This window comes from Malaclemys terrapin, chromosome 8 (genome assembly GCF_027887155.1).
Source record: "Malaclemys terrapin pileata isolate rMalTer1 chromosome 8, rMalTer1.hap1, whole genome shotgun sequence".
NCBI classification, from domain to species: Eukaryota; Metazoa; Chordata; order Testudines; family Emydidae; genus Malaclemys; species Malaclemys terrapin.
The window spans coordinates 99,363,600-99,388,950 of NC_071512.1; the positions used below are offsets into that span (position 1 = coordinate 99,363,600).

Consider the following 25,351-nt stretch of genomic DNA (forward strand, 5'->3'; position numbering starts at 1 on the left):
TGGCCCTCAGACTGAAGTTAGGCCTTCCTTAGCAAATGCTAATACTTGCCCTAGGGGGCCCAGTCCTGGAAAGTGTTGAATATCCTCAATTCTTATTGATTTCGGAGGCAGATGAGGGCACTCAGCCCCTTCCCAGGAGCACTCAAATGAAATAGAAAGTTTAATGGGAATCAAAAGGAGCTCAGCAACTCCCTGGAAAAAAATCAGGTGACTGTTTGTTTTTGGTGGGGGAGGAGGGAATAAGTTGTTGGATGGACCCCATCTTTACCATCATTGCATTCCAATAGTAATGGGTAGAGAGAAACTTTCAACTGTTTGAGGATTCTGAAGAGCATTGTCACTTCTACATAAGGTAACTTAAATATCAGCCAGGGCTGCAAAGAGAGGGGTTGTAGGTTTGAGACAACTTTGTAAAATATATTCAGCTTTTTAAACCATGCTTTCTCTTGTTACTCTGCTTAAATCTCTAGTGGGGGCTGTCTACGGTCTCATGGCAACTCTGATATCTGTATGTTACCTCAGAAAGATTCTCAATAGTTTGGGGGTGCTGTAAGTTGATCTGTTTTGTGGGGTGATAGTCTGAGTGAGCCGTTATTTATCCATATACATCGCTACATGGAAATCTATTCCAGAAATCAGTTGGCAGTTGTTTTTTTTGTTTGATTTTTGTTTTTTCTTTGTTCTGGAAGTAATTTTTTGCTTTTTTTTTTTCCTTGTGTGTTCCTTGTCCCCATTGAGAACTGGCAAGGCCATGGAATAACTCATGTGTTAGAGAAATCAAAAGGGAGAATGTATAACTAGATCTGCTCCAGTAGGGAAAACAGCTGGTGTAGAAACAAGCCAACACAACACCTGCAAATAAATCCTAGGAGCACATTATGCAAACAACATGTGCTCAACCAGAAACCCTCACTGCATCAACAACTTCCTTGCACTGATTAGATAGCTCAGATGAAGGACATTACAAGCCAATTAGAACCTCACAGCCCTTAAGCTTTGATTCTTATTTTTTCAGGTCTGTTCCATGATTTCAATAGGAACAGAGCACTCAGGATATTACAGGAGGGGTCTTAAAAGTGAGAGCAGTTTTAAGGGCCCAAGGTCCTGCAAGGGTTGGGTCCCAGTCTAGCACTCTGATGGGAAACCCCTCCCCTCGCTGTCCCTAATGACATCTTAGGGTCTGCTTATGAGAGGTACTGAGTATCCACGACTCTCACTGGCTTTGGTGGTGACAGGATCAGGCCCTTAAGTATGTATGCTATACAATATGCATCTAGTTGAGAACGTGTGCTGCTGTACAGCTCCTAAATATTATTTGGTCCATTCACCTGGTCACTATTCAGGGATATTTGTACAAATGCCTCATGGACAAAAAGCAGCACGGCAGAAACTTTGACAAGGACTATAATGTAAAAATGCATTTCTTTTTTATATATGTACAAGAGTTGTTGATTTGTTTTAAAAACCTTTCTAACACGGGCATATATTGCAGGCTTTGATAGTAGGGATAAGTTACTATGGGATCCAGCCTTAATTTGCTTTTCTCATCCAAATATACATATTGTACTAACAGAGGAATGGATTAATCCAGTCTGGTTGTTCTTATTGCTGTTTGGTGATGAAGATGCCTCATATACTGCTCCTCCGATGAAGCTACTGTAAATACCCATCCCTCTTGATCAACTATCAATCTGTTCGGGGTGAGAGAAAAGAGACAAAACGTATATATGGTTCATTTAAAATGGAGTGACAAAGACAGCATCTGAAGGCATGTGTTCAATACAGTCCCATTTTGTTATTATAGATGGAAATGGTAGGGGAAGAGAAATAGAAGAAACAAAAGCCAGCTTTTGTGAGTTCCAGAGCAATTCCTTATGATCCAGAGTCTTGTATAAGATGAATTGGAAGCTTTGGGATGACATTCAGGGTCTCTCCCTGATTAAGGCACTATAACAGGCTATCTTCATCAAGCCTGGCCCAGTGCCACAACAAATAGTCTGGGTGTAATTCACCGCACGTTTCGCTAAGTGCTCTCAGTATATCTATATATAGATACAGGAATATATGTCATTTTCCATATGTTTTCCTGCAGAACATAAGGAAGGCAAAAAGAGTTACATAACTTTGAAGCTTGTGACTCAAAACACAGTAAGCTTAATGCATGCTGACAGAAGTCAGATGTGTCCCAGCCCATAGCAGAGATGTACTTCTTAGAAGGTTAATTGTACCTTGAGTTATTAAGTGTAAACTATTTTCCTAGGAGATTAGTTTGACCACAAGTTCTCTTGTACTTTTATGGATAGCACAGGCATGGGTCTAATATTTGGCTTTCCCAGTAGCTCCTGCCCTGTTCCAACGCTGGTATCTCAAGTAGACAGTCCCCAGTACTGAATTGTTCCATACTCTAAGATGAAAACATTTACCAAGGTGGAGACCACATTTGTTTTCACATCTAACCAAATCCAAATTTGAGCTTGGGTCTCCAGTGGCAAAAGGCTAGTATGTACCTTGACCCCTGCCACCTTCCCACCTATAAAGGTCTTTTTATTATTTTTTTTTTAAGAGTAGTGCACTGCACAGCAAACAATAAGAAGAACATAAAAATGGCTATGTTGGGTCAGACCAATGCTCCATCTAGCCCAGTATCCCATCTTCTGACAGGGACCGGTGCCAGATGCTTCAGAGGGACTGAACAGAACAGGGCAATTATCAAGAGATCCATCACCTGTCGTCCAGTCCCAGCTTCTGACAGTAAGAGGTTTAGAGAGACCTAGAACTTGAGGTTGCATCCCTGACCATCGTGGCTAATAGCCATTAAGGGATCTATCCTACATGAACTTATCTAATTCTTTTTTGAACCCCATTATACTTTTAAATAATCAATGGTCTCCAAACACTGCTGCTCCTCCACCTTATCGTGAACAATAGAAGAGAGAAAAAAGTTCAAATAGAGGGATTAATTGGCTAATCAGATTGGTAATGAGATACAGAGCTCTTCATCTCTAGGTCACCAGCTCAAAATCAGCCCAGGTTGGTAGTGACCTGGACTTGTCATGATCTGGAGGCTCTTCATTGAACCTATGTGAAATAAAATATAAAAAATATTTGGAGATATACCTATCTCTATATCTAGAGCTGGAAGGGACCCTGAAAGGTCAGCAAGTCCAGCCCCCTGCCTTCACTAGGCAGGACCAAGTACTGATTTTTTCCCCCCTCAAGGATTGAACTCACAACCCTGGGTTTAGCAGGCCAATGCTGAAACCACTGAGCTATCCCCCCATAATGGTTTCAGTACAGCCCACAATGGGCAGTGCTAACTATACAAATACCACTCCCACTACAACTGGGACTCTTGTTTCAGCCTTGGAAGGGGTGGTGATGGTTTGGATGTGAATATGTAACAGTGACCCTATGGATGGGATCTAAAAACATAAGCCTCGAGCTACAGGACCAGGACCATTAGCTCACAGGCATTAGCAGACAGAAGCCTCTAAATGCAGTCCAGCTACTTGAGTGGATCAAAGAGCCACACTGGTATCAATGTGGGTTGCAAGTGGGCATGGAGACTTTGTCATCCCAAGAGGCCATTCCTCCAAGCCATACCTGAGACATATCATGGGAGCAAATTGGAAAGGCAAGTGCTCCTGCTTCCACTGCTGTACCTGCTGTGTGGATAATCAGAGGCTGCTAGAGTCTGTCCAGTATTTTTGATAAACACCAGATACACAATGATTTTTTAAGAGCAATTTTCCAACCAGCTTTGACTCTGCCATCTCTGTCCCATTGTATTTTAGGATGGGCCTTTGAGTCCAATACCCCAACTCTTACCCATGATGAGTAATTCCATTTACTTCAATTGCACAACTCTTGTGAATTAAGATTACTTACGTAAGGGTTTCAAGATTGGACTCTTGAGTAGATATAGTAGGATGGTTACCTACCACATGATGTGCTTGAGTCTGTTCATAGTTATCTTGATTCTTCCTCTTCTTCTTCCTCCTCCTCTTCTGAATTATCCCTGTTCTTTGAAGTATCACTGAATTCAAAGTTCCCTTCAATATCCAGCACCTGTAAATGCTTTAGGCTTTGGAATGTACTTTCCTTCACTGCTCCAACTGCTATCTTATTATACCTTCAAAACAAAAGTGTGACCACTGTGTTTAAAATAATGGTTCTCCACAGTGTGCTACATTCTAATTTTGAACTTTGCCTTTATGTTAGCATCTACAGAGATTATATATTGTAAGTACAGTACACCTTCTACCAACCCAGGAGTTTTTGGAGATTAGAAGGTAGCCTGGGTACAAACTTGCCATAACTTCATCCTGGCACACACATCACTCCAAGAAGTACTGTTACAGCCTAAAAAAGCAGCATTGTTCAAAGTGCAAATGCTGATTGCCCTGACTCTATGATGGCACTTCTGAGACCCGGGCCTTTTAAAGGTGGACATTTTTTAAAAGTCTCAGGTTCAACAGCCTGGATGGCAAAATCCAAGGGCCAAATCCTGAAGTCCATAAGTGGACTTTACTCAGACAAACTCCCATTGATTAAACTGAGACTTCTGGCTGAGGACTGAGTAAAATCAGAGGACTTGGCCATTCTGGATGAGTAGAGGAAGAGATGGAAGGTAATGATCTGTGAACAGCCTAGTTATTTATATACCCTGATTATTTTTAACTGTACCGGAGTTGGCAAAGGACTTTTACAGCAGGGAAACCCTGAAAATGTGAGTGATACGCAGAGTAACTGCTCACTGGGATTCCAACTGATCTTGCTGTCAGAGAAACAGTTGTTCCAGATTCCATCTATTACCCTGCCCCTAACGTCTACAGCTATACACAGCAGAGAAAAATCACAGTATTGGAAAGTCTCCCCTATGTATTCTTTATCCCAGCACCCAGTACTTTCCTTCCCACAGGGAAATGGTACCAGCTGCATGTCCTAAGTTTCAAAGTACAGTGTGTTTGCAGCGTTGTTGTAGTTGTGTTGGTCCCAGAATATGAGAGAGACAAGATAGGTGAGATAATCTTTCTCAACCTTTTTGATTCCAGGGACTGGCTTGCTGCCTTCCTACACTGTGTGAGGGAGATCTCAGGGACTGGCGCCAGACCACAGATTGGTCATTGAGAAACGCTATAGGAGACCACATAAAACAAAATGGGCAACTGAAGGTTAGAAGGCCGTGGGGTGTTTTACAGATAGTTGTAATGAGCCATAAAACCAGTGTCTCTGAGTCCATAGTTTTTCACATCAAGCAGAGTTATGAATTTAAGTTCCCAGGCTTGCTTTTGAAGATGTTGTGCAGAAGCAAGTTCCCCACAGACCAGGACACACCAAACTGAAGTGGCACCAGACCCTGCCAGAGCACCAGACCCTGCCAGAACAACAGATGCAAAACCTGCAGACATATCTCCTCTGCTACAATGATCAAAATCCCATACAACACACCTTTCAAGATTCATCGGTCTTACACACACCTATCACAACATGTGGCTGTGTGCATTATCCAGTGCATCAAATGCCCCAACATTAACTATGTGGATGAAACCAGACAACCACTACACTCTCAAATGAACTCACGCAGACAAAAATACCATGTCACCTGTGGACAAACACTTTTCACAAAGCGATCACTCTTTCCTCCAAAGGAAACCTGCACAACACCTTCAAAAGATGAGCCTGGCAACTTAGATTCATAACTCTGCTGGACACTAAAAACCATGGACTCGGAAACACTGGTTTTATGGCTCATTACAACAATTTGTAACACACAACACTGCCTAACCCTAAATGGCCCAGTTCATTTTAAGTGATCTCCTACAGGGTGAGTAAACCCTTAACAATCCATCCCAATTTGTATTTAGCTCAGACACTCTGGTTTCCTTTCCCAAACCTGAAGAAGAGCTCTATGAAGCTTGAAAACTTGTACTTTCCACCAACAGAAATTGGTCCAATAAAAGATACTATCTCACCTACTATGTCTCTCTCAAAGTATAGTGTGCTTGTCTATGAGACTCAATGACATCTGTTGATAGTTTTAGATTTCCCCCCTTAAATATTGAATCAAAGGCTCCCTGCAGAAACACAACAAAGTGCAACAATTGTTAATCTGTAAACAATGTAAACATACAATATGTATTTTTAAAGCTCCTTCATGTCTATTTTGTGGCCCATCACTCTTGAATGTGGTCACTGTTGTATTCTCTTAAATATTCCCAGATGCACATGCCATAGTTTTACAATGGTATGATGACTAACGGCTTCTTGTTGACAAATATATCTTAGGCTGACAAGGCCTTCTACGAAATACTATCGCAAGACATTTTAGTGTATTTGTTTTATATACACACACTTTTATATAAATTTGTTTTTTGAGCTGCATCCAAGTTCTCACTGAATTCTCAGAACCCAGAGCAGCTGGATTCACAGACAGCAGGCTTTTAAATTATTGCATAGTAAGCAAATAAAATTATCCAGGAAGGAATTATTCGGATGTGTAGGTTACACAAAGCAATTTAATTGCATATAAAGGAATAAGATCAGACCGTATAAAGCTCACTATGCCATGCATATCCCAGGCTTTTGAACACATTACTGCAGGGATAAAATATCAGATTAATCAAATATTCCATACTATCTAGGGGTTTTATAAATCCTGTCTGAGCAGTATTGCTAACATCAATCTCTCAGAATAACACAAATACATACATTTACTGGCCCAAAAACTGATTTCACTTGCACTGGTATAAATCCTGAGTAACTCCATTTAAGTTAATCACCACAGTTTGGATTTATGCTGAGTATAGATGAGATGAGTATGTGGCCCATTACACCTACCAAGTATATAGTTAAAAAACAAACTCTTCGTCTGGTGGAGTTTCTAGTTCAATGCTATTTAATCTAAATTGCATCCTGGATAGACATCAGTATCTAAAGGTTTGCAGTGGTTTACAAAGCAAAGAAGCAATCTTTTCCTGAGCCAAAAGGATGGGAAAATATGAAGTCTCTGTCAGCGCCGTGGGAAACTGAGACCTCTTGGTTTGTAGAGCTTTTCATGCTTATGAGTTTTGAATTTGAACAGAGCTCAGGAAACACAATAAATTGTCCCAGGCGTGTATGAAACTTACTCATTGAAAAGTTTATAGAAGTGAGTGAACTTGGCCCAAGTTTGGGGTTTGGAGTGAAAGCTGATGAGTTTCACTTTTCATTTTGAAAGTTTCACCCAGTTCTAGTCTCTGTCCTTAATTAAACTTGAAATTCTGAATATAAGGCCATGAACTAGTTTGAAAAACTTTGGGTTTCTATCCCTACATTCCAGGTCACTTCTGCAGGCAAGTTCTGTTCAGTGCAGGACAATGGTAGTGGGGGATATGTCTGCATGGCCCTGTCACTTGTGTGTGATCTGGGCCATTTGTGCAGCCTGAACTGTGTAAAGTGGCCATAGCACACTTGAGAATGTGGCACCGCATGTTTCGCGCAAAGTGCACTAACGGCCATGTTGAAAAGATTTGCTGTAATATTGCTGATTGTTACCAATGGTAAGAGATCTTGTCTTCAGCAAGCATGGCATGCTGGTTTTGGGGTCTCCTCCCCACCTCTGTAGCAACGATAATGACTGGAGCCAGGAGCTGAACAAATGTATGGTATTATGTGTTTCCTCTGCACTGTAGATTCTTTAGATTCATGGGAGATATTAGAAATCGGAGAGGCACAGTGGGTGAGGTAATAACTTCTACTGGACCATCTTCTGTTGGTGATAGGGTTGCCAGGTGCCCAGTTTTTGACTGGAAAGTCTGGTCGAAAAGAGGACCTGGCAGTGTCCAGTCAGATGTACTGACCAGACACCAAAAGTCCGGTTACCGCGGGGAGGGAGGAGGCATGGGGTCATTAACTGACACTAGCCCCTGCTCAGCCAGGGCCACCTTGTACCTGTAGGCGGGCTTCTTGTCAGGCTGCAGCAGCTCTCATCCCAGCCCCAGAGCAGAGGGAGCCCAGCTGGAAGGGAAGATGGAGGATGGAGACGATCCACCCAGCGACAGGAGTGCGGTTTGGGGGGGGGGGGCGGGGGGGGGGAGCAGGGCCTCAGGGGTCCGGTTACCTGCCATTGGAAAGGTAGCAACCCTAGTTGGTATGAGAGAGAAACTTTTGAGCTACACAGAGCTCTTCCTCAGATCTGGGCTGAAGAAGAGCTCTGTGTAAGCTTGAAAACTTGTCTCTGTCACCAACAGAAGTTGGTCCAGTAAAAGATTTCCTCACCCATCTTGTCTCTCTAATAATTTGGGACCAACATAGCTACACCACCATATAATAGAAATCAGATTCAGTTTTTTGGCACAGGATTGAAAATGCTCCTTCCCAAAAGATCTGCAGGGCACTTTCAAATGGTTATTGAAAATCAATTGTTACACAACATCAGGACTAGAACGATCAGCCTGCAATACTACAGAGGTCAATTGTCAAACTGTCAGCCACTCCCAAGTTGCCTCCTAGTGGCCAGAGGTGCTTCTGCAAAAGTCTGCCTCAATTTCCCCTTCGCTCAGGGCCCCTTTAAAGTCCACGTGGTCCATATATTCAGAACATTCTCCTTCTGGGGTCCAATACATTAAGTGCTGCACAAAGTCATTCAAAATAGAACTCACACCTACAAAGTCTTCATCCCAGTTTCAGGTGGGCCCAGCCCCTCCTCTCCGACGGTCTGTCCTCTCTTTACAGTTTATTTCTTTTACCCAAGTGCTAAGCTGGTCACATAGTCCCTTCTCCCTGTGGGTCTCTGTCTTCCTGCTCTCTCAGCCCCCCATACCTGGAGTATGGCCTTCTCCACAGACTCGTGTTTTCCCATTGCTCACATAGGACCCTGCAGGAGCCTTTGTAATCCCTGCAGTGTCTGCAGGAATCTACCAAACCCACAGCTGTCTCCCACTTTATAAGGCCAAGATATCTCCCCTTAAGTTCAACTGGGCAGCAGGTAATCAGTCCAGGTTCACTGGATCCCACTCCCTCTAAGAGGGCCAGGCCAATTGCCCTATGCCACCCATGATCATACAAGCATCATAATCATATCATGGGCTCACCCCTTCCCCACAAAACTACCAATGCAACACACACACACACACACACACACACACACACACTGTGCAAAGCTATAGTCATGCATGCCCCGAAACCACTAACAAGCTTCTATTTGCTATAGTATAGAAATTCAGGACTGAAAATCAGTGGCAAGGCTGACTGAGTTAAAATTAGACCTTCCAAACTTTTAGTTCCTGGCTATATCTGGGCACATGACAAACATGTACATTGACATCCTACAGTCTCTCTAATCTGTCTGCCTGACCCATTCTTATCAACACTGAAATTTAAAAGGATGCAGCACTCAAAGCCGAGTGAGTGTATGCGGTGCACACATGACCTCTCACAGCATATAAACCTAGCTGCACCCTGGATTACAGTATGATCAAGTTGCCCGTAGGAGAAGCTAGGATTTTAAATGCCTCCCCTTCCCCCCACCCCTGAAGCAAGCATTCACAAAACAGGAAAAAAAAGCAGAACATCCTGTGTACAGATTCAATGTAGAAAATGCCCTTACCTGAGGAAAATTCCCTTTATGTTGGGTGTGGATTCAAAGGCATTCTCTGATACCATGGTGATTTTGTTGTTCTGGAGATATAGATATTCTAGGGAGCCTGGCAGGTCCGATGGAATAGAGATCAGCTGATTGCCACCCATATCTAATATCTGAGAGGAAGAGTCATAAAGTCAGGGATTAACTGAAGAGATGAGTGTAGACAGCAGCAGCACCAAGCATATTTCATTACTGGTGAACCAGATCATGATGTGTGAATCTCAAAAGGATGGGTATTGATCACTATCACTATGGGTAACCATCCAGAAGTTAGGTACATGTGCAATACCTATCCCGGATTACTGGGTCTGAATATCTGAGTAGGAAATCACCTGAAAAAAGGCTCTTTTTTTGGTGTGTGTTTGTGTGAGAGAAGCTGAGCATTTTCAACCCTGTAAAATGGTTCAGTTTCAGTTCAAGGTGGAGGGATTTTTATGTTTTCAAACCTTGTTTCATGTCAAGATCAATGTGGCCAGGAGGATTCTGGCCAGCCAAAGCTGTAGGGGGTCCTGTCCTCCCATAATGCTATTTAATCTAGCAGTATCACATCAAAGATCATGCTGCTTTCTTTAAGGGCACCTACATTTCTCTATCCCTATCCTCATGTGTTAGTCCAGGCCTGTTTGTAAATGAATGAAAAAGATACTGGGTTTCAATTAGGCATAGAACTCCTTGGATGATATTCTCTCAAACACTTCATTGATTAAAGTTACTTTTCAAATGTCACTTTCAAAGTTACTTTTCAGACCAATGTGTTAGCTATTAGCTAGGGCCTGATGCCACAACCCTTACTCACGTGTGTAGTCTTACAGAAAGAAATGGGCCGAATATTTCTCCAGCTCCCTAAGATATATTTGTGTAGCACCAATCGCCATAATATCTGGCCACTGCTCTGTGTTACATTACTGCAAATCTGGAATTCCAGTGACTTCAGTACATTCATTCTGGATTTAGGCCCCCAACTTGCAAACATTTATGCAAATGCCTAACTTTGCACATGCAAGTAGTTTCATTGACTTCAGTGGGAATAGTCACATGTGCAAAGTGAAGCATGTGGATAAGTATCTGCAGGATCGGGGCCTTACTCAGCTACAGTTTGTCAAACCTACCACAATAGGACTACTCATGTAAGAACTGCAAGGTCAACCCCTTAATGAAGTATAAATTACCGTATGCTGTAAGAGAAATAACTAAGTAATAAAGCCACTCAAAAAATGCAATGTGCCAAATGCAGTGTCCTTAGATAAGGCTACTTGAAGAAAAAAATGGGCCTGTTATAGTAATGTCATTTTTCTTGAACAGAGTTTACAATGTAGTAGGGTACAGCTGGACTCAAGGGGCTCTGCATTACTCTGGCTTGACACTAATTTCAGTGCTGTGACAGTGGCGTAAAACCAGAGTTATGTAGTAGTGAATCAGACCCCTAGATAACAGAAGCTTATGTCTTCTTAATAATTAAAGCTTCCAAGATCTTAAGAGCATTTGGTTTGGTTTGAAAACAGATGGGTTAGGATGGATAAATGTCTTTAGTAGTACAGTGAAACAATCCCACCATCTGTAATCTTCATTGGTAACATCATCCTTCGAAACTAAATTCCATCTTTGAACTAACCAGCTTTGAAATACAAACATACAGTGAGTCACACTGTAGTTTACTTGCCTTCATGAAAAGCACCAAGTTGACAAGAAAATTAAGAAGGTATGATAAAAATAATGGGCCAGAGCCTCACCTAGTATAATTTGACATTGCTCTATTCATTTCAATGGAGTTATGCCAATTTATACCACCTGAAATCTGATGCACCATTTTCTCCATAGACTTCAAGAGCCGAACGAACATGAGATGAACTGCTGTACAAATCAAAATTCTTGGCATGTCTGACGCCCTTATGCTGATAACCAGCATCACATATGCTCTGCATCTCTTATCCCTGCGGTGCTTGCAGATACAAAAGCTCCCTCCTTACAGTGCACTAATGTAGGCACAGTGGATGGTTGCCATATGACAAGGGCAATATCTTTTAATGCAGGGAATGGGGCTCTTGCCTAAAAGGAAATGCAGACAAATCCTTCAGCTACTGACACAACTGCAAGATCATTTTGCATAGCACAACTGTGATTGTTCCTGCCTGCCTTATGTTTCTATTCAACTGTCCCTGACAATTAACCAAAGGACAGGCAGTTGATTGAATCCAGGCCTCCTAACTGCTATCCAGGTGCCTTACCCAGCTGAGCTGCTAAATCTTACAGCTTGGCTTGTCTGACTGTAAGCTGCTATGAATGTTTTGTGCATTAACAGCTTGTTTTATTTACGCACTCCTTGCCTCCCAGTGTCCCTCCCTTCAGAGCTCTACACAATAAAGCTTATTTAAAACCCTTGCGGGTGGGGAGTGGCATTTGTATGGCGGCATATGGAGTTTTAGCTGCATGAGTCATTAATATCCCGTTGAAAATATAACACAGCTTCAGAGTCCAGGACCAAAGAAATCCTTATGTTTCCTCTGATAACAGTACAATGGCAGCTGTCTTTCTATTTAGGAGGACAACTCTGCCACAAGTCTTTTAAAATCAGATAATGTCCCCTTTCTAGACTGTCCTGCACTTAATGTGCAGGCCTAGAAAATAAGGACCAATCTGAATCTACCATTAATGCCCACTGAATTGGACCAAGCAAATAAGGAAGGGACATCCATATTATCAATACAGTAGAGAAGGTGGTGTTTCTACCTGGAGACTGCTGAGTTCCCGCCATGCTCCCCTGTGAATGGAATTGACTTTCAGTTTATTGTTGCTCAGGTAGAGCTCCTGCAGCTTTGTCATTCCTGCCAGGGCTCTTCTTGGAATGGTGCTTATGTCGTTCTCCTTCAGTTTCAGAATCTGCAAGTTCTTTGGAAAGCCAAAGGGCAGCGTGTGGAGGTTGTTTCCAGAAAGATCCAAGGACTTTAGCAGTCTCAGCTTGCGGAAGGCCTCCCGATGGATATGAGGACTTGTGATCTTATTGTAACTTAAGTTTAGCTCCTCCAGTAAGTAAGTGGTAGCAAAGTCATTCCTGTTAATCTCAGAGATCTGGTTGTGAAGGATCATAAGTGTCTTCACTCGCCGCGGTAGCCCGCTGGGAATCCTTTCCAGCATATTGTTGTACAAGTGGACAGTATGCAGCTTCTTCAAGCCCTGGAAGGCTAGCGGGTGGATCCCTCGGGCTTTTAATTTGTTGTTGTGAAGTAGAAGGTACTCAAGGTTTCTAATTTGGATCAAGACGTTCCTGCCAATCGTCTTAATTGCATTCTTCTCCAGGTGAAGGAGGACGATGTTTCGAGGTAAGCCACTCGGGATTTGTGAAAGGTTATTGCTGGACAAATCTAGATATTCAAGGCTGGATAGTTTCCTTGGAAAAGCAGGAAAGAAAACATTCTCTATTTACATACTGCCAAGTGAAACAATAATCTGTTTCCCTGGGGGATTTACCCCCTTTTTAAAAGACTTTCTCCCCCCCATCGTGGCTACCCTGCTACTTCCCTTACTGTCCTTGATGTTGTATCCCTGGTCGGGACAGCAGAATATGTAGTTCCTCACTGGCCACTAGGGGATATCCAGTGCCATCAAGCACCAGCTACACTTGCAGGAGAGCTGGCTGGGTTCCATAAGCATCTGCCAGGGAGCTGAGATCTGCGTTTCAGCTTGGTAGTTCTCTCTGTTAACACCACATACAAAATACTATAGCCGAATGATCAAAGTTATTGCATGCCACCAAAAAGACGGGTAGAGATGCAGTAGAAAGACCATTAAAATTTAAAAGTTCTGCTGTCAGTTTAAAATGACTACATCACAATCGACACTAACTCCGGTCTCTCATTTCAAATAAAAGGGTATTTTTCACACTAAAAACACAAGTTTTGACTTTGAGATGATGCTGAATTGTTCTCACCAAAGGGGGAAACATAAGCTCAGAGGCCTATGCCAAGATTATGAACTTCTCGTGACCTCCTAGTATTATGGAAGTGATTCAAGGCCAGATCTGCTTTGTGTAAACTGTTCAAACTAGATTCTAAGGACTCAGTTGTAGCTAAAGCAAATCTTCAGTCTAGCCACTTATACAACTGGATGCAGATAAGTGGCATTATTTCCCAGCTCAGTGTTTCAAGGCAGATGTTTCTGGAACTGGATAGCTTCTCAAGTCAAACAGTATACTCTACCCAGGAAATATGGATTTATGTAGTGCAACCTTCATTGACCACTGAGTGCAAAAGATCAAACCCCATCCCCACTGCGAAAGGTGATCTGTGGCTAAGCCGGAGTGATTGTGCTGTGCTCATCCAACCCTTATCAGAAATGTTACACACAACATTGTTCTGGAGATAAAAATAGCAAACCCACAGATAAATGACTATGCAATTGTGAGGATGCTAAATAGTAGCGGGAAGAATAAAGGGGTTGTTGCATTTTCCTTTCTTCATAATCTGACAGGTTTATAGAGTACAGAGCAAGTTATGTGCAGGACAAGTACTGCAAGTCAGATCCTCAGGTACAGCCAGTCAAGTACTCCACACAACTGGGAAGGCAAAGGTAGCTTTCTTAGGGTAGGTCTACACTTACCTGGTAGTTCGGCGGCAAGCAAATCGAACTTCTGGGTTCGACTTATCGCGTCTTGTCTGGACGAGATAAGTCGAACCCGGAAGTGCTCTCCGTCGACTGCGGTACTCCAGCTCGGCGAGAGGAGTACGCAAAGTCAACGGGGGAGCCTGCCTGCTGCGTCTGGACCGAGGTAAGTTCGAACGAAGGTACTTCGAACTTCAGCTACGTTATTCACGTAGCTGAAATTGCGTACCTTAGTTCGAATTGGGGGGTTAGTGTAGACCTGCCCAGACACACTGATCCCAAGAGTCTCAGTTTACCCGGGGCACAGCATAGAGAAGCCAAAAGGCTATTTTAAATTGCACCAGCTTGTAAAAAACCCTTAGGGGCCATTTTACTTCTGGGAAGTATCAAAACACAGCATTCTCCAGCTTTCCTCCTACACTGGGGTAGCCCCATGGCAGGGTAATCCTGAACTTAGGGCAGTTTTCAAGTCCGTTTTGCACTGTGAGAGCAGCACAAAGGAGAATCAGCAGAGCTGAAGATCTAGCCTTAATGTCCAGAAAACGGCACTTAGATCTGATCATGAAAAGTGCTGAGTGATCTCACTTTGGTTTCAACAGGAGCGGAGCCCTAAACGTTTACTGACTTCAGCATGACTCTAGGCCTCTCCCAATAGGCACCTGGGATTTTGCATGATTGGGCCTGTAGCTACCAGGGAGCTAGGATCATTGGTGCCCTTTGTTTAAAGACACTGTCTGATACCAGTTCAAACTATTCAATATGTTTGCATTTGGGTGGCAGCACCGGAATCTAGGCCTTTACATATAGACCCAGTAAATAAAATGGCACATTTTATAATAGAAACCTTGTACCTTCTTGTACCTGTAAAGAAAAAATAGCCAAATTTAAAGAGCAGCGTCTCACCAGAAGGTTTCATTGTCCATCCCTTCATTAGTCAAGTAGTTGTTCTGCAAATACAGCTCTCGAAGGCCCGCAAGTTCATTGAAGGCTCCTTTGGGAATCTTTTCCAGTTTGTTGTTCTATAGACACAGAAAGCGCATTATTAGTCTGAGAATATCCGAGTCTAGAGAATCATCAGGCACAACTCTGAGCAGCTAGCACCATAGGCCTCATGTCCATGGGCATAAGAAGCAATGAAAAATCAGTAGGACTAGCATATGATATATTACATGGGGCTGTTATCAGGCTGTGAGAGAAATATATCCAAACAGTAGGCCAAATCCTGCAGTCCTTTCTCACTCACTCTTCTGGCACAATTCCCCAAGAGTTTTGACTGAAGACCGAGTAAGAGAATTGCAGGATTTGGCACATTAACAGGCCCTACTTACTGTACAGGTTCCTATTCCTTCCCCCCCAAGAAATCTATGCACCTATCAATCAACCCTGGCCAAAGAATCTAGACTCAGCAAACCAGATTCCACTATAAAGTGGACCAACCAATTCTACAATCCTAACAATATTCCTTATCTACCAAAAAGTACAGTTCCTAAGAGTTAGATTCCAGAAAGCTACCTTCTCCCCTTAATGTGGCTTCTGAGTGGCCAACAGGCAGCAAAAGATAAACCTTTGCTGTTGCCCTGAGCCAACATTAAAAATGTTGTGTTCGCTGGTGCATTTCATTTACAAGCAGGAATTATAAGTGGGCCCCCACACTTTTAGAATATATAAAGGCACTAATGTTGAATTTAGCAGACACAAAACAGTTCAAGTATATGAAGAATGCACCGGACGCTGGGACAGCTTCTTGTCTTATACAACATCTCAATCAATGGGACTACACCAGTGTCGAAGTGATCAGAGAGAGGAAAGAGACAACATGACTGTGTCACATCAAAACGAACCCTGCCTCTCCCCTTTCAACTCCCAGTGGCTAGCCCTCATTTATTGTTGCTCTCCCATTGGCTGGTCAAAACAACAGGTTCATGTGTCACTACCAGCAGATGACGCTTTTTGGAAACAAAGCTCACATTTCCCTCTCCAGTCCTCCTCTTTCCCCCCCACAGGGCCCAAGACTGCCATTCTCACAGCTGACTGAGGAAAGACAGTTAAAGTCCAGCACTGGGCAAACTCTGTCTTGATTGTGCACGGGGCTGAGTACCCACATGTCCCATTAAAGTCAATGGGATTAGTGAGCACTCAACATCTTGCAGGAGTCCAGCAATTCACAAGATTAGGCCCTTTGTTTTTACCTTTCTCTAAACCGGAGACCCTAGTTCCTAAAAAGTGTTGCATGAGAGTCAACGGTGAAACCTTCAAAGGAGAGGAAAAGAGGGCAGGCAACAAAGGACTGCATAGCTTAGGGAGAGGATAATAGGCTAAAGGCCCTCTTCATCTCCCAGGGATTGTCAGCACTAAGCACAACTGGATCCAGAATTCTCCACCATCGCAGCTCCTCCATGTTAGCTATGGTGAGAGCTCTAGTGCAAATGGGCGACACGTGATTTTAATCACGATTAGATGACACGGAGATAATACCAGAGCACAGCTACACTACAGCGTCCACCAATGCTTCTGCCAGGGTTAGCTGCAGCCATGGAAAATTACTGGTCCAAATATTCTAGTTGCCAGTTCAGTAGAGACCAAAAGTCATTGCTACTTGAAGGTGATACAGTCTATGTGAAATAATCTGGTGAGCAAAGACAGTACCTTCCTAGTGGATAAGCAGCTATGTCAGAAAAAACACCATCACACATGGCAGGCTCAGCAAAGAGGACAAAGACCGAATGGCCTTAGAAACTTATCTGCCCTCTGTGTGATTCCAACACGTGAGGACAGCATGACAAAATGTGCACTCTCTCTGTCCAAGGACTGCCTGGTGTTTGGCTACACTCAGGATTGAGACATGCAAGGCTGCCAGCCAGCCACCAGCAATAAATTCCCTTGGAAAGAGAAAAAAAGGAATTTTGATCTAGGCAAACAGCTTGTTACGCTGCAAAACAGCCATCACTTCTCATGCCAGTAAACTTGTACGTACAGGGGAGATTGGCTACTCTCTGGCTTGCTTTTAGTTCAGCCCAAACCTAGCAGGCACAATCTTACAATGGGCCTGCCTCGGCAGCTTAAATCTCAGACACACACAGAACTGCATCCCAGATGTAAGAGAATACACAGAGTTGGTTCCATTACCTTTAAGTGTAGTTTATATAGTGCTGGAGGCAGGTTCTTTGGAACATACTTCAGGAAATTGCTGGACATGATCAATATTTCCACGTTATTAGAGCCATTGAATATATTATCAGGTAACCCAGCATCTGAAAGTTTATTGTTGTGAAGGTATACAGATCTACCAGAAAGAAAGAAAGACAGACTGAATTAGGCAGTATGGTCTGCTTTCCTCTCTTACCCAATACAGCCTTCTGAAATCTACACCTCAGTCTATCTTCTTCCTTGTCTTAAGAAACTTATGTTCATTTTTTAATGTATCACTTATTCTGCCAAGTATAAAACAGATGTGCCCAAACCACAATACTGGCCCCAAGCAGTCTCTGAGTGGTGGAATGTTCAAAATCCAAACCTGAATCTGGATTTGTATTTTATGAATCGCCCACATCTTTAACAGGCTGAGACAAAGTAGGGATAGCTCAGTGATTTGAGCATTGGCCTGCTAAACCCAGGGTTGTGAGTTCAATCCTTGAGGGGCCATTTAGGGAACTGGGGTAAAAATCTGTCCGGGGATTGGTCCTGCTTTGAGCAGGGGGTTGGACTAGATGACCTCCTGAGGTCCCTTCCAGACCTGATATTCTATGAAAGCCTGGAATCTGTACATGGCAAGACTTGGGTATGTTTGAAATCTGGATCTGAATTTAGCAGCTTGAGCCCAGCTCACTGTTTGGCCACAAGGCAAAGAGAAGCTATTGGAGCGATGGGCAAACCTCAGAAAGTTTAGAGGTTTTGTTTCAGAGACATACCCAAAGTTTGGGTTCTAATCTAAATCAGTGATTCTCAACCAGGGGTCCAGGGCACCTTGGGGGGGGCCACGAGCAGGTTTCAGGGGGTCTGCCAAGCATAGCCGGTGTTAGACTCGCTGGGGCCCAAGGCAGAAAGCTGAAGTCTTGCCACACAGGGCTGCAGTTCCGGGCACCAAGCCCCACCACCTGGGGCTGAAGTTAAAGCTTGAGCAACTTAGCTTCACAGTGCCCCCTGTGGTGTGGGGCGCCACGCAACGGCCCTGCTTGCTACCCTCTAACGCGGGCCCTGGCTATTATATGCACAGTTGTTGTGGCACAGCTGGGCCGTGGAGTTTTTATAACACGTTGGACGGTGGCCTCAGACAGAAAAAGGTTGAGAACCCCTAGTTTAAAGCACATCCCAACCTTGAGTTTGCAAAGTTGGGCTATAAATCTCTTGAGGATTGGTCATCTCGGGAGATTCCATTCTTTCTGCTTCCACGAAGGTGGGAAATAATACAAGAATAGCGTCTATGTTGCTATTTCAGAATTTCTGCTCCTAGAACTCAGGAGTGCAGAGACCACTATGCAGATGAAAGAATAGGCATAACCAGTCTGTAAGACTTTTAAACTTAAGGTGAAGGTTTGAGGAAATATGTTTATTTCCCTTTGCACCAGTTAGCCCCATCCCTAGGTAAATTCCTCCCAGGAAGTCCTTATCAGATAAGGAGAAACAGTTCCATCTCAGAGTGAGGGGAAAAGGAAACCTCCTTTCTTACACAGTTTTTATAGCTGTGCAATGACAGTGATGTCAATGGAGCCACTCCCGATTTACACCTATGCACGTCGGAGGAGAATCAGGTCCAAACCGTCCTCCCTTTGTTTTTACAAAAACCCACTGTCATAAACAATGGGTGGCGACTCCCGTTGTTTCTGCATGTGCTGCAGGAGGCACTGTGGCTAAAGTCCTGGTGGCAGATTAACAGTATGAGAGGGAACCGCTTCCAAAGCGGGGATTGAAAAGGCTGCATTTTCTAACTTGTTTGAGGATTTTGTTGTGATTGTGGAGATGATCTGGGGGGATTTTTTGGACTCAACATAGAAACACGACAGCTCCACGAGCAGAGAACCACAGGGAAGGATATGATTCACTCTGTATGGTCAGCTATGCTTTTAACTGACAAATATTTGCCTTTCTAAAAACCTCTCGTTCCAAGTCAGCGGAGCCTGAAAGTACATACTTTACTGGGGCGGGGGGAAAAGTACAGCAACTGAATTTCTGAGTTAAGATCTTGTATCCGTCCAGCTCAGGAAACAACAGGCTGCTATTCTGTATTAAACAATGGTTGCTACGGGAGAACTTGTGAAACTCACTTCAGAAAGAGCCCAGCTACTTAATGTGATACAGGAACTCAGCATCAGAGGGGTAGCTGTGTTAGTCTGAATCTGTAAAAAGCAACAGAGGGTCCCGTGGCACCTTTGAGACTAACAGAAGCATCTGAAGAAGTGAGGTTCTTACCCACGAAAGCTTATGCTCCCAATACTTCTGTTAGTCTCAAAGGTGACACAGGACCCTCTGTTGCTTTTTACAGGAACTCAGCAGTTTCTGTAATTCAGGTTGGAAGGAAGACACATGCATAAGCTCAGGTGCAGTCATGATGAAATATCACTCAAGATGAGTGACTGACCCAACCTTTTCAGGTGACTGTAACGGCTTACCAGACTAAGAGCCGAGAAGGTACTGAGCTAACGCAACTCCTCCTGAAGTCAATGGAAATTGAGGGCTCCCCGCATATTGCAGGATTAGACCCTGCGGGCTCAACTGTGCCAGCCAGCGCTAGGCACTTACAATTCAAATGTGCACGTTGTAACCAGCAGTGGAGCTCGGGATGCTCTTGCAATGGTTACTGCAGTAATGGAGTCTGAATCAACAGATTAGGTAAAACTTCTGTGGAGCAGACCACATTTCACAGCAGGCTTGTGAAATGAGGGTGGTCTGTGGCACTGCATTGGGGTCCAGCCTAGAAAATCATCACTAAAGAATAGCGGTGGTGCCTAGAGAATCAGCCACACAAGGTTGAAGTACTGATGGGGGTTGGTAAGTACTGTTGAATCCAATACTGTTGCATCATTAACAACAGCATTACAGCCTCAGCTTGAACGCAGCCTTTCAGTGAAGGAACTAAAATGGAGTTGGGAATATTTGACCAGTTAGTCACTGATTTGATTAATCAGTGTCGTTCCTTGCCACTCATAACAGATAAACATAAACAAGATTTAGAAGACGTGTTTATTAAAAACGTTGTGTGTATATTTGTGTGATGTCCAACAAAAGCCACTAGAATGCATTCATCCGAGAGTGGTTTTGGTCCCCTCGGTAACATAAACAATCCTTCTCCTCCAAAAGTTATCTGCAGGCCAAAAATGGTTTTGGTAAACAATCTAAATAATCAGTTCTTCCCACCAACCCATTTGCGCTAAGCCGTGACAGAACATATTCCTCCTTTCACTTCTTGATCCCTTACCTCAGGTTTGGCTTCTGTCCGAACGTGAGCCCATAAATCTTTGTGATGTAATTGGCTGCAAAATCTGCACTGATCAAGGTATTTGGTAGGAATTTCGGAGCCAGAGTTAGCTGAAAAACAAATATTCGGGGGGGAGGGAGGGGAGGAGAGAGGAAGCCAGTTAGATGCAATGAATGCTTTAACCACCAGTATTGGGTTAGCAACAGAGTATTTGCAGGCTATTTACTTTGAAGAAGCAGCAGTAAATGACAGAATCCAAGTGGTCTCATTAAAAACAGTGAGGATTTCTGTCCTTACTAAATAATCTCTACAGGAAGGAGCTAGACTTTTGCTTCAAAATGTTTGGATGGGTTTTGTTTTGATTGGAAGAAATCAAGGGTTCAGAGAGTAAATACATTTCATGTTATGGTCATAATTCCTGTGAAATACTATGCCAAAATTTTTAAAAAGCCGCATAATGCCCTCACTTCCAGAGTCTCATGTGAAAGTAACTCACGTGGTGGTTACTCCACACTTTAGTTCCAAAGTCCCATGCATGTTTGACAATCTCTTCAAAACAGGATGCAGGTTACCAGGGGTGGTTTTTTCCAAACAACACAGCAAAATAGAATATCGGCACAAAAGCAAATATCTGATGTGTATTAAGAGTTACATCTTATTTGTTAAACACAGACAGTGTATTGGAAACACAATACATTGTTCTTGTCCCAAAGATCTTATAATCCAAACAAGACAGATACAGGGCTTGAGTCTCTTCTTGGCCCAGCGCTATTCAATATCTTTATCCATTATCTGGAAAAAAAACATTGCTGGTAAAATTTGCAGATGACAAAAATTGGTGGAGTGGTAAAAGATTAGGACAAGTCAGTTCTACTGAGTGATCTGGATCATGTGGTAAAATGACTCTACTGAATAATAGCTAAAGTCAAGGTCATACAATTAGGAACCAATAATACAGGTCACACTTTTAGGGTGGAGGTCTGTATTTTGGAAAGCAGCAACTCAAAATAACTTAGGGTTCAAGGTGACAAGATGACTCAAGACGTGATCGCCTAGAGCAGTGCTGTGGTTAAGAGAACAAATGCAATCTTTGGATGTATAAGCAGGGGAATAACTAGTAAAAATAGGAAGATGTTTTCAGTACTGTATGCATCATTAGAGAGATAATTACTGGAATACTGGGCCAGTTAATTTTTTAAAAGGATATTGACAAATTGGAAAGGGTTCAGGAAAGAGCTACAAGAATGATTCCAGGTCTAGATAACCTGCTTTACAAGGAGAGATTGAAGTACCTCAATCCATCTTAGTTTATCCAAGAGAAGGCTAAGAGGTGACTTCATCACAGTCTGTAAGTACTTGTATGATGAAAATATTTCTGATAGTAGAGGGCTCTTTAATCTAGCTGACAAAGGTATAACAAGATCCAGTGGCTGGAAGCTGAAGCTAGACAATTCAGATCAGAAATCAGGTGCACATTTTTTAAGTGAAGGTAATTAATCATTAGAACAATTTCCCTGGAGTGTGATAGATTCTCTGTCCCCTTTAATCAAGATTGGACGTCTTTCTAAAAAGATATGTTCTGGAGAATACAACTAGAAGTTGTGGACTAGATACAGATATCATGTGGTGAAATTCTATGGCCTGCATTATGCAGGAGGTCAGACTACCTGATTATAATGGTCTCTTCTGGCCTTAAATACTTTGAATCTATAAATCCTCCTCTCACACAAGTTTTACAACAGTGTTACTCCATGAACTTCAATGGTCCTACTCATGATTTAAGTGACGTCAGTGAAGGGAGAGTCAGGCCTATAAAGCAGGCAAGACACAATGAGACTGCACATAAAGAATGACTGACATTCCTTCAAGTCATTACTCCTATTATTATTATTAACACTTCATTATTATCACCACCTTGGAGAAGAACAGAGATTTTAATGGGGAATAGCCTGGCCTAACTTCTTAAATAAACGAATAGCTGAAGAGTATCAAGCTTCTCTTTCTGCTGGTATGTCAAGCATGCACTTGGCAGAGTAGTGTTTCTATCACCTTGTAGTTCACCAGACATGTAACTCAGACTTTTATTTTTAAACCGAAAATAAGTTTGTTTCATTTATTTGTCTCTCTCTCCTGTGTCAGTAATTCCCTCCTTACGCTGCCTGAAAATGTCTGATGGACCCAATTCAAGCAACAAGAACCATTTCCCCAAATCAATTATCCCCTGTGAAGCTTTCTCAGCACCAGAAATAATGGGTAGAAATTAGAGGCATTTTACCAAGACCAGCACTGACACCACATTGCCTTTAGCTTTAGATGTACTCATGGGTACATGCTATACTTGCTGACCTGGGAGATGTAATCTCATGGAAGTGGGTTAATGCTAACAAGCCTGGTCAAGAAGCTCTGGAAACGTGTCATAAGACAACATTCTCTACCATGGCATAATACACAGAAATCAGACACAGGAAATCACTCAGAGATGCAATTAATCACTTCCATCCAGGTTCAAGCTTTCCTGTCTGCATACATTGTCACCTGGGTCAAAGCAGATATATGAAACACACAACAGCCCTGTGTGACACTCAGAGAAACAACAGAATCACTGAAAACCACAGAGAAAGAAAATAGAGAGGAGATGTTTCGCTCTTTCTAAGAAAGAAAGAAAGCGATTGATTGATTCAAGCTGCTCAGATCCTTTTCTCGGCATCTCTTCCAGGACCAGCTCGCATCAACTATCTGGGGTTGGACAGCTGCTGCTGGCCAGGTAGATTTCAGATGTAAGAAGGCATGCTCAGATTTAGCAGACAGAAGCAGACAGCCCTTTCTTAATCTGTTTCACAGCTAGATAGCAGGAGCTGAAGGAAGGGGTACAATAATGATAGAACTGACAACAATTGTCCCAGTGTTAGAACTTTTACTCATTGGCTTTTGTAACTGGATGAACTGGTTTGTGTGTGTGTGTGTGCGCGTTCACCAAGAGCCAAGAGATGGTTGAAGAGCACCAGGATCTTTATGTAGGTTTCCAGGAACTCCATTGCACAGAAGTGTCAATATCAGATTTACCTTCTCATCACCCTTCTGCCTTCCATCCTCTTGATATGAGGCAGACATCAGAAAAACATGGCTGCTCTCAAAAGCCTATAAACCAGTTACTCTGATGTTTGGCAAGTTATACTTTCATCCACCTCAGGTGGGTAGAAGCCTGTTGAAAATTACAGAACACATCTCCGAAGGGAAATCCCATTCTCTTACTAGAAATGGTAATGTGACCAGCTGAGGGAACATCACTGTTCTTTCTCTCACCTGCCATGACAGGTCTAACAAATGTTCAATCCAAGTGTGTGTTTTGCGTTTCAGGTATTGCCAACTTGGGGGGGGGGGGGGAGACACTCCCTGCGGGGACCTCAATTATCCGACAATGAGAGCTATTTGCTGTATCTGCTCCTGCAGAGAATGATGAATTTTCCAAACTTGTGCTGCTTCTAATATACTGAATGCACTATTCTAGGATAATATCTATAGTACTGAATGATGATTTTCATTAGTTGGCTCTTTGGAGAATTTATGCTGGGTTTTCATAGTTGTTAGAGTTAAAGTAGATTCAGTGGCTGGGAACTCTCCCATCATTATTGTCTAACAGCAATCTAGTGACTTCAACTAATGCGATTTTCTCTGCAGCCTTGTTCCTGCCCTCCCCTGCCCATCTCCATATTGCAGGTTTCTTTCCTCCATGGCTAACTGGTAGATTAACCAATAACAGTGCTGCCATAAAAGCTATTTTCTCCTTGCCTGCTGCAGACCCTGACACAAACAGAAAAGCCTTGGATCCAGTGAATCCCATATCACTACGGGAATACTGAGAAATCTCAAGACTCCCTGACCCAAAGGGCTGATAATGTAAAGGAATCAATCCAGCAGCTCAGTGCCCTGCCCTCCATTTCAGCAGGTGAGGTTTTTGTTAAAAATGTGGCTCCCCATAGGCTGTGTGACCAAGGCTTCTGGTGTGTGTTCTTGGGGAATTTAAACAAGAAGCGACAATATAACTTATTTACTTATGGTGACTGATACACCTGCAATACAGCAGCGTTATGTATTAGCCTAGTTATGCTAATTAAAAAAGCCACCCTGCCAATTTACCTGTCTGTGAAGTAATCAGAACTGCCACTAACTAAAACATCAAGACAAACCTCCTTCCATAAAATGAGAGGAGTAAACTACCAGCAAACCCCTGCCCTCCTCCAAACACCACAGTTGCCTGAGCTGTAGCACTTCCCTTTGCAGCATGGATGCATAACAAAGCCAATCTGGTTTGTCCTGGCTCATGATTTCTGAAGACGTGTTATTTTTGTGGGTCCACAACTTCTCACTGTAACTGCTTCTGACAATTTGCTGATGTTTGCATTTTTATCTTGGATGTGTGTCTCTCTCTGCAACAGTGTCAGGAAAAGCCAAACACTTTGTTTTGTCACACAGGGAAAAGTTGGACTGCAAAGTTCTGGAATATTAGTCACAGCCTGGCTTGTTCTTCTCTTTTATGGATCTACTTGCTGCCAAGACCATTACATGGAAATGTGGCTTGAAAAAGTAGAGAATGTGATATAGCTGTACTAAGGAGCAAATTCTGAGCTCAGGCACACCAGGGGAAATCCATGAAGTTATTATGGATTTGTCCTGGCAGGACACTTAGACCAGAATCTGGCCACTTGGTGTATAATCTA

The 25,351-nt window shown here is 43.0% G+C and overlaps 1 protein-coding gene across 4 annotated transcripts in view; it reads right to left on the minus strand.

Moving 5' to 3' along the window:
* Positions 1-1,410: 1,410 nt before the first annotated feature.
* PODN (podocan) overlaps positions 1,411-25,351 on the minus strand; it is a 36,622-nt gene continuing 12,681 nt past the window's right edge. For 3 of the 4 annotated variants that reach the window (XM_054037632.1, XM_054037635.1, XM_054037634.1), the window contains exons 5-11: positions 20,634-20,743; positions 17,348-17,504; positions 15,125-15,240; positions 12,353-13,010; positions 9,590-9,738; positions 3,942-4,132; positions 1,411-2,086 (exon numbers count right to left, since the gene is read on the minus strand). In XM_054037632.1, coding sequence (XP_053893607.1) covers positions 3,970-4,132; positions 9,590-9,738; positions 12,353-13,010; positions 15,125-15,240; positions 17,348-17,504; positions 20,634-20,743 — 1,353 coding nt within the window. In that variant the 3' untranslated portion in view covers positions 1,411-2,086; positions 3,942-3,969. The remainder of the gene's footprint in view (positions 2,087-3,941; positions 4,133-9,589; positions 9,739-12,352; positions 13,011-15,124; positions 15,241-17,347; positions 17,505-20,633; positions 20,744-25,351) is intronic. The other variant, XM_054037633.1, reaches the window with a different exon arrangement.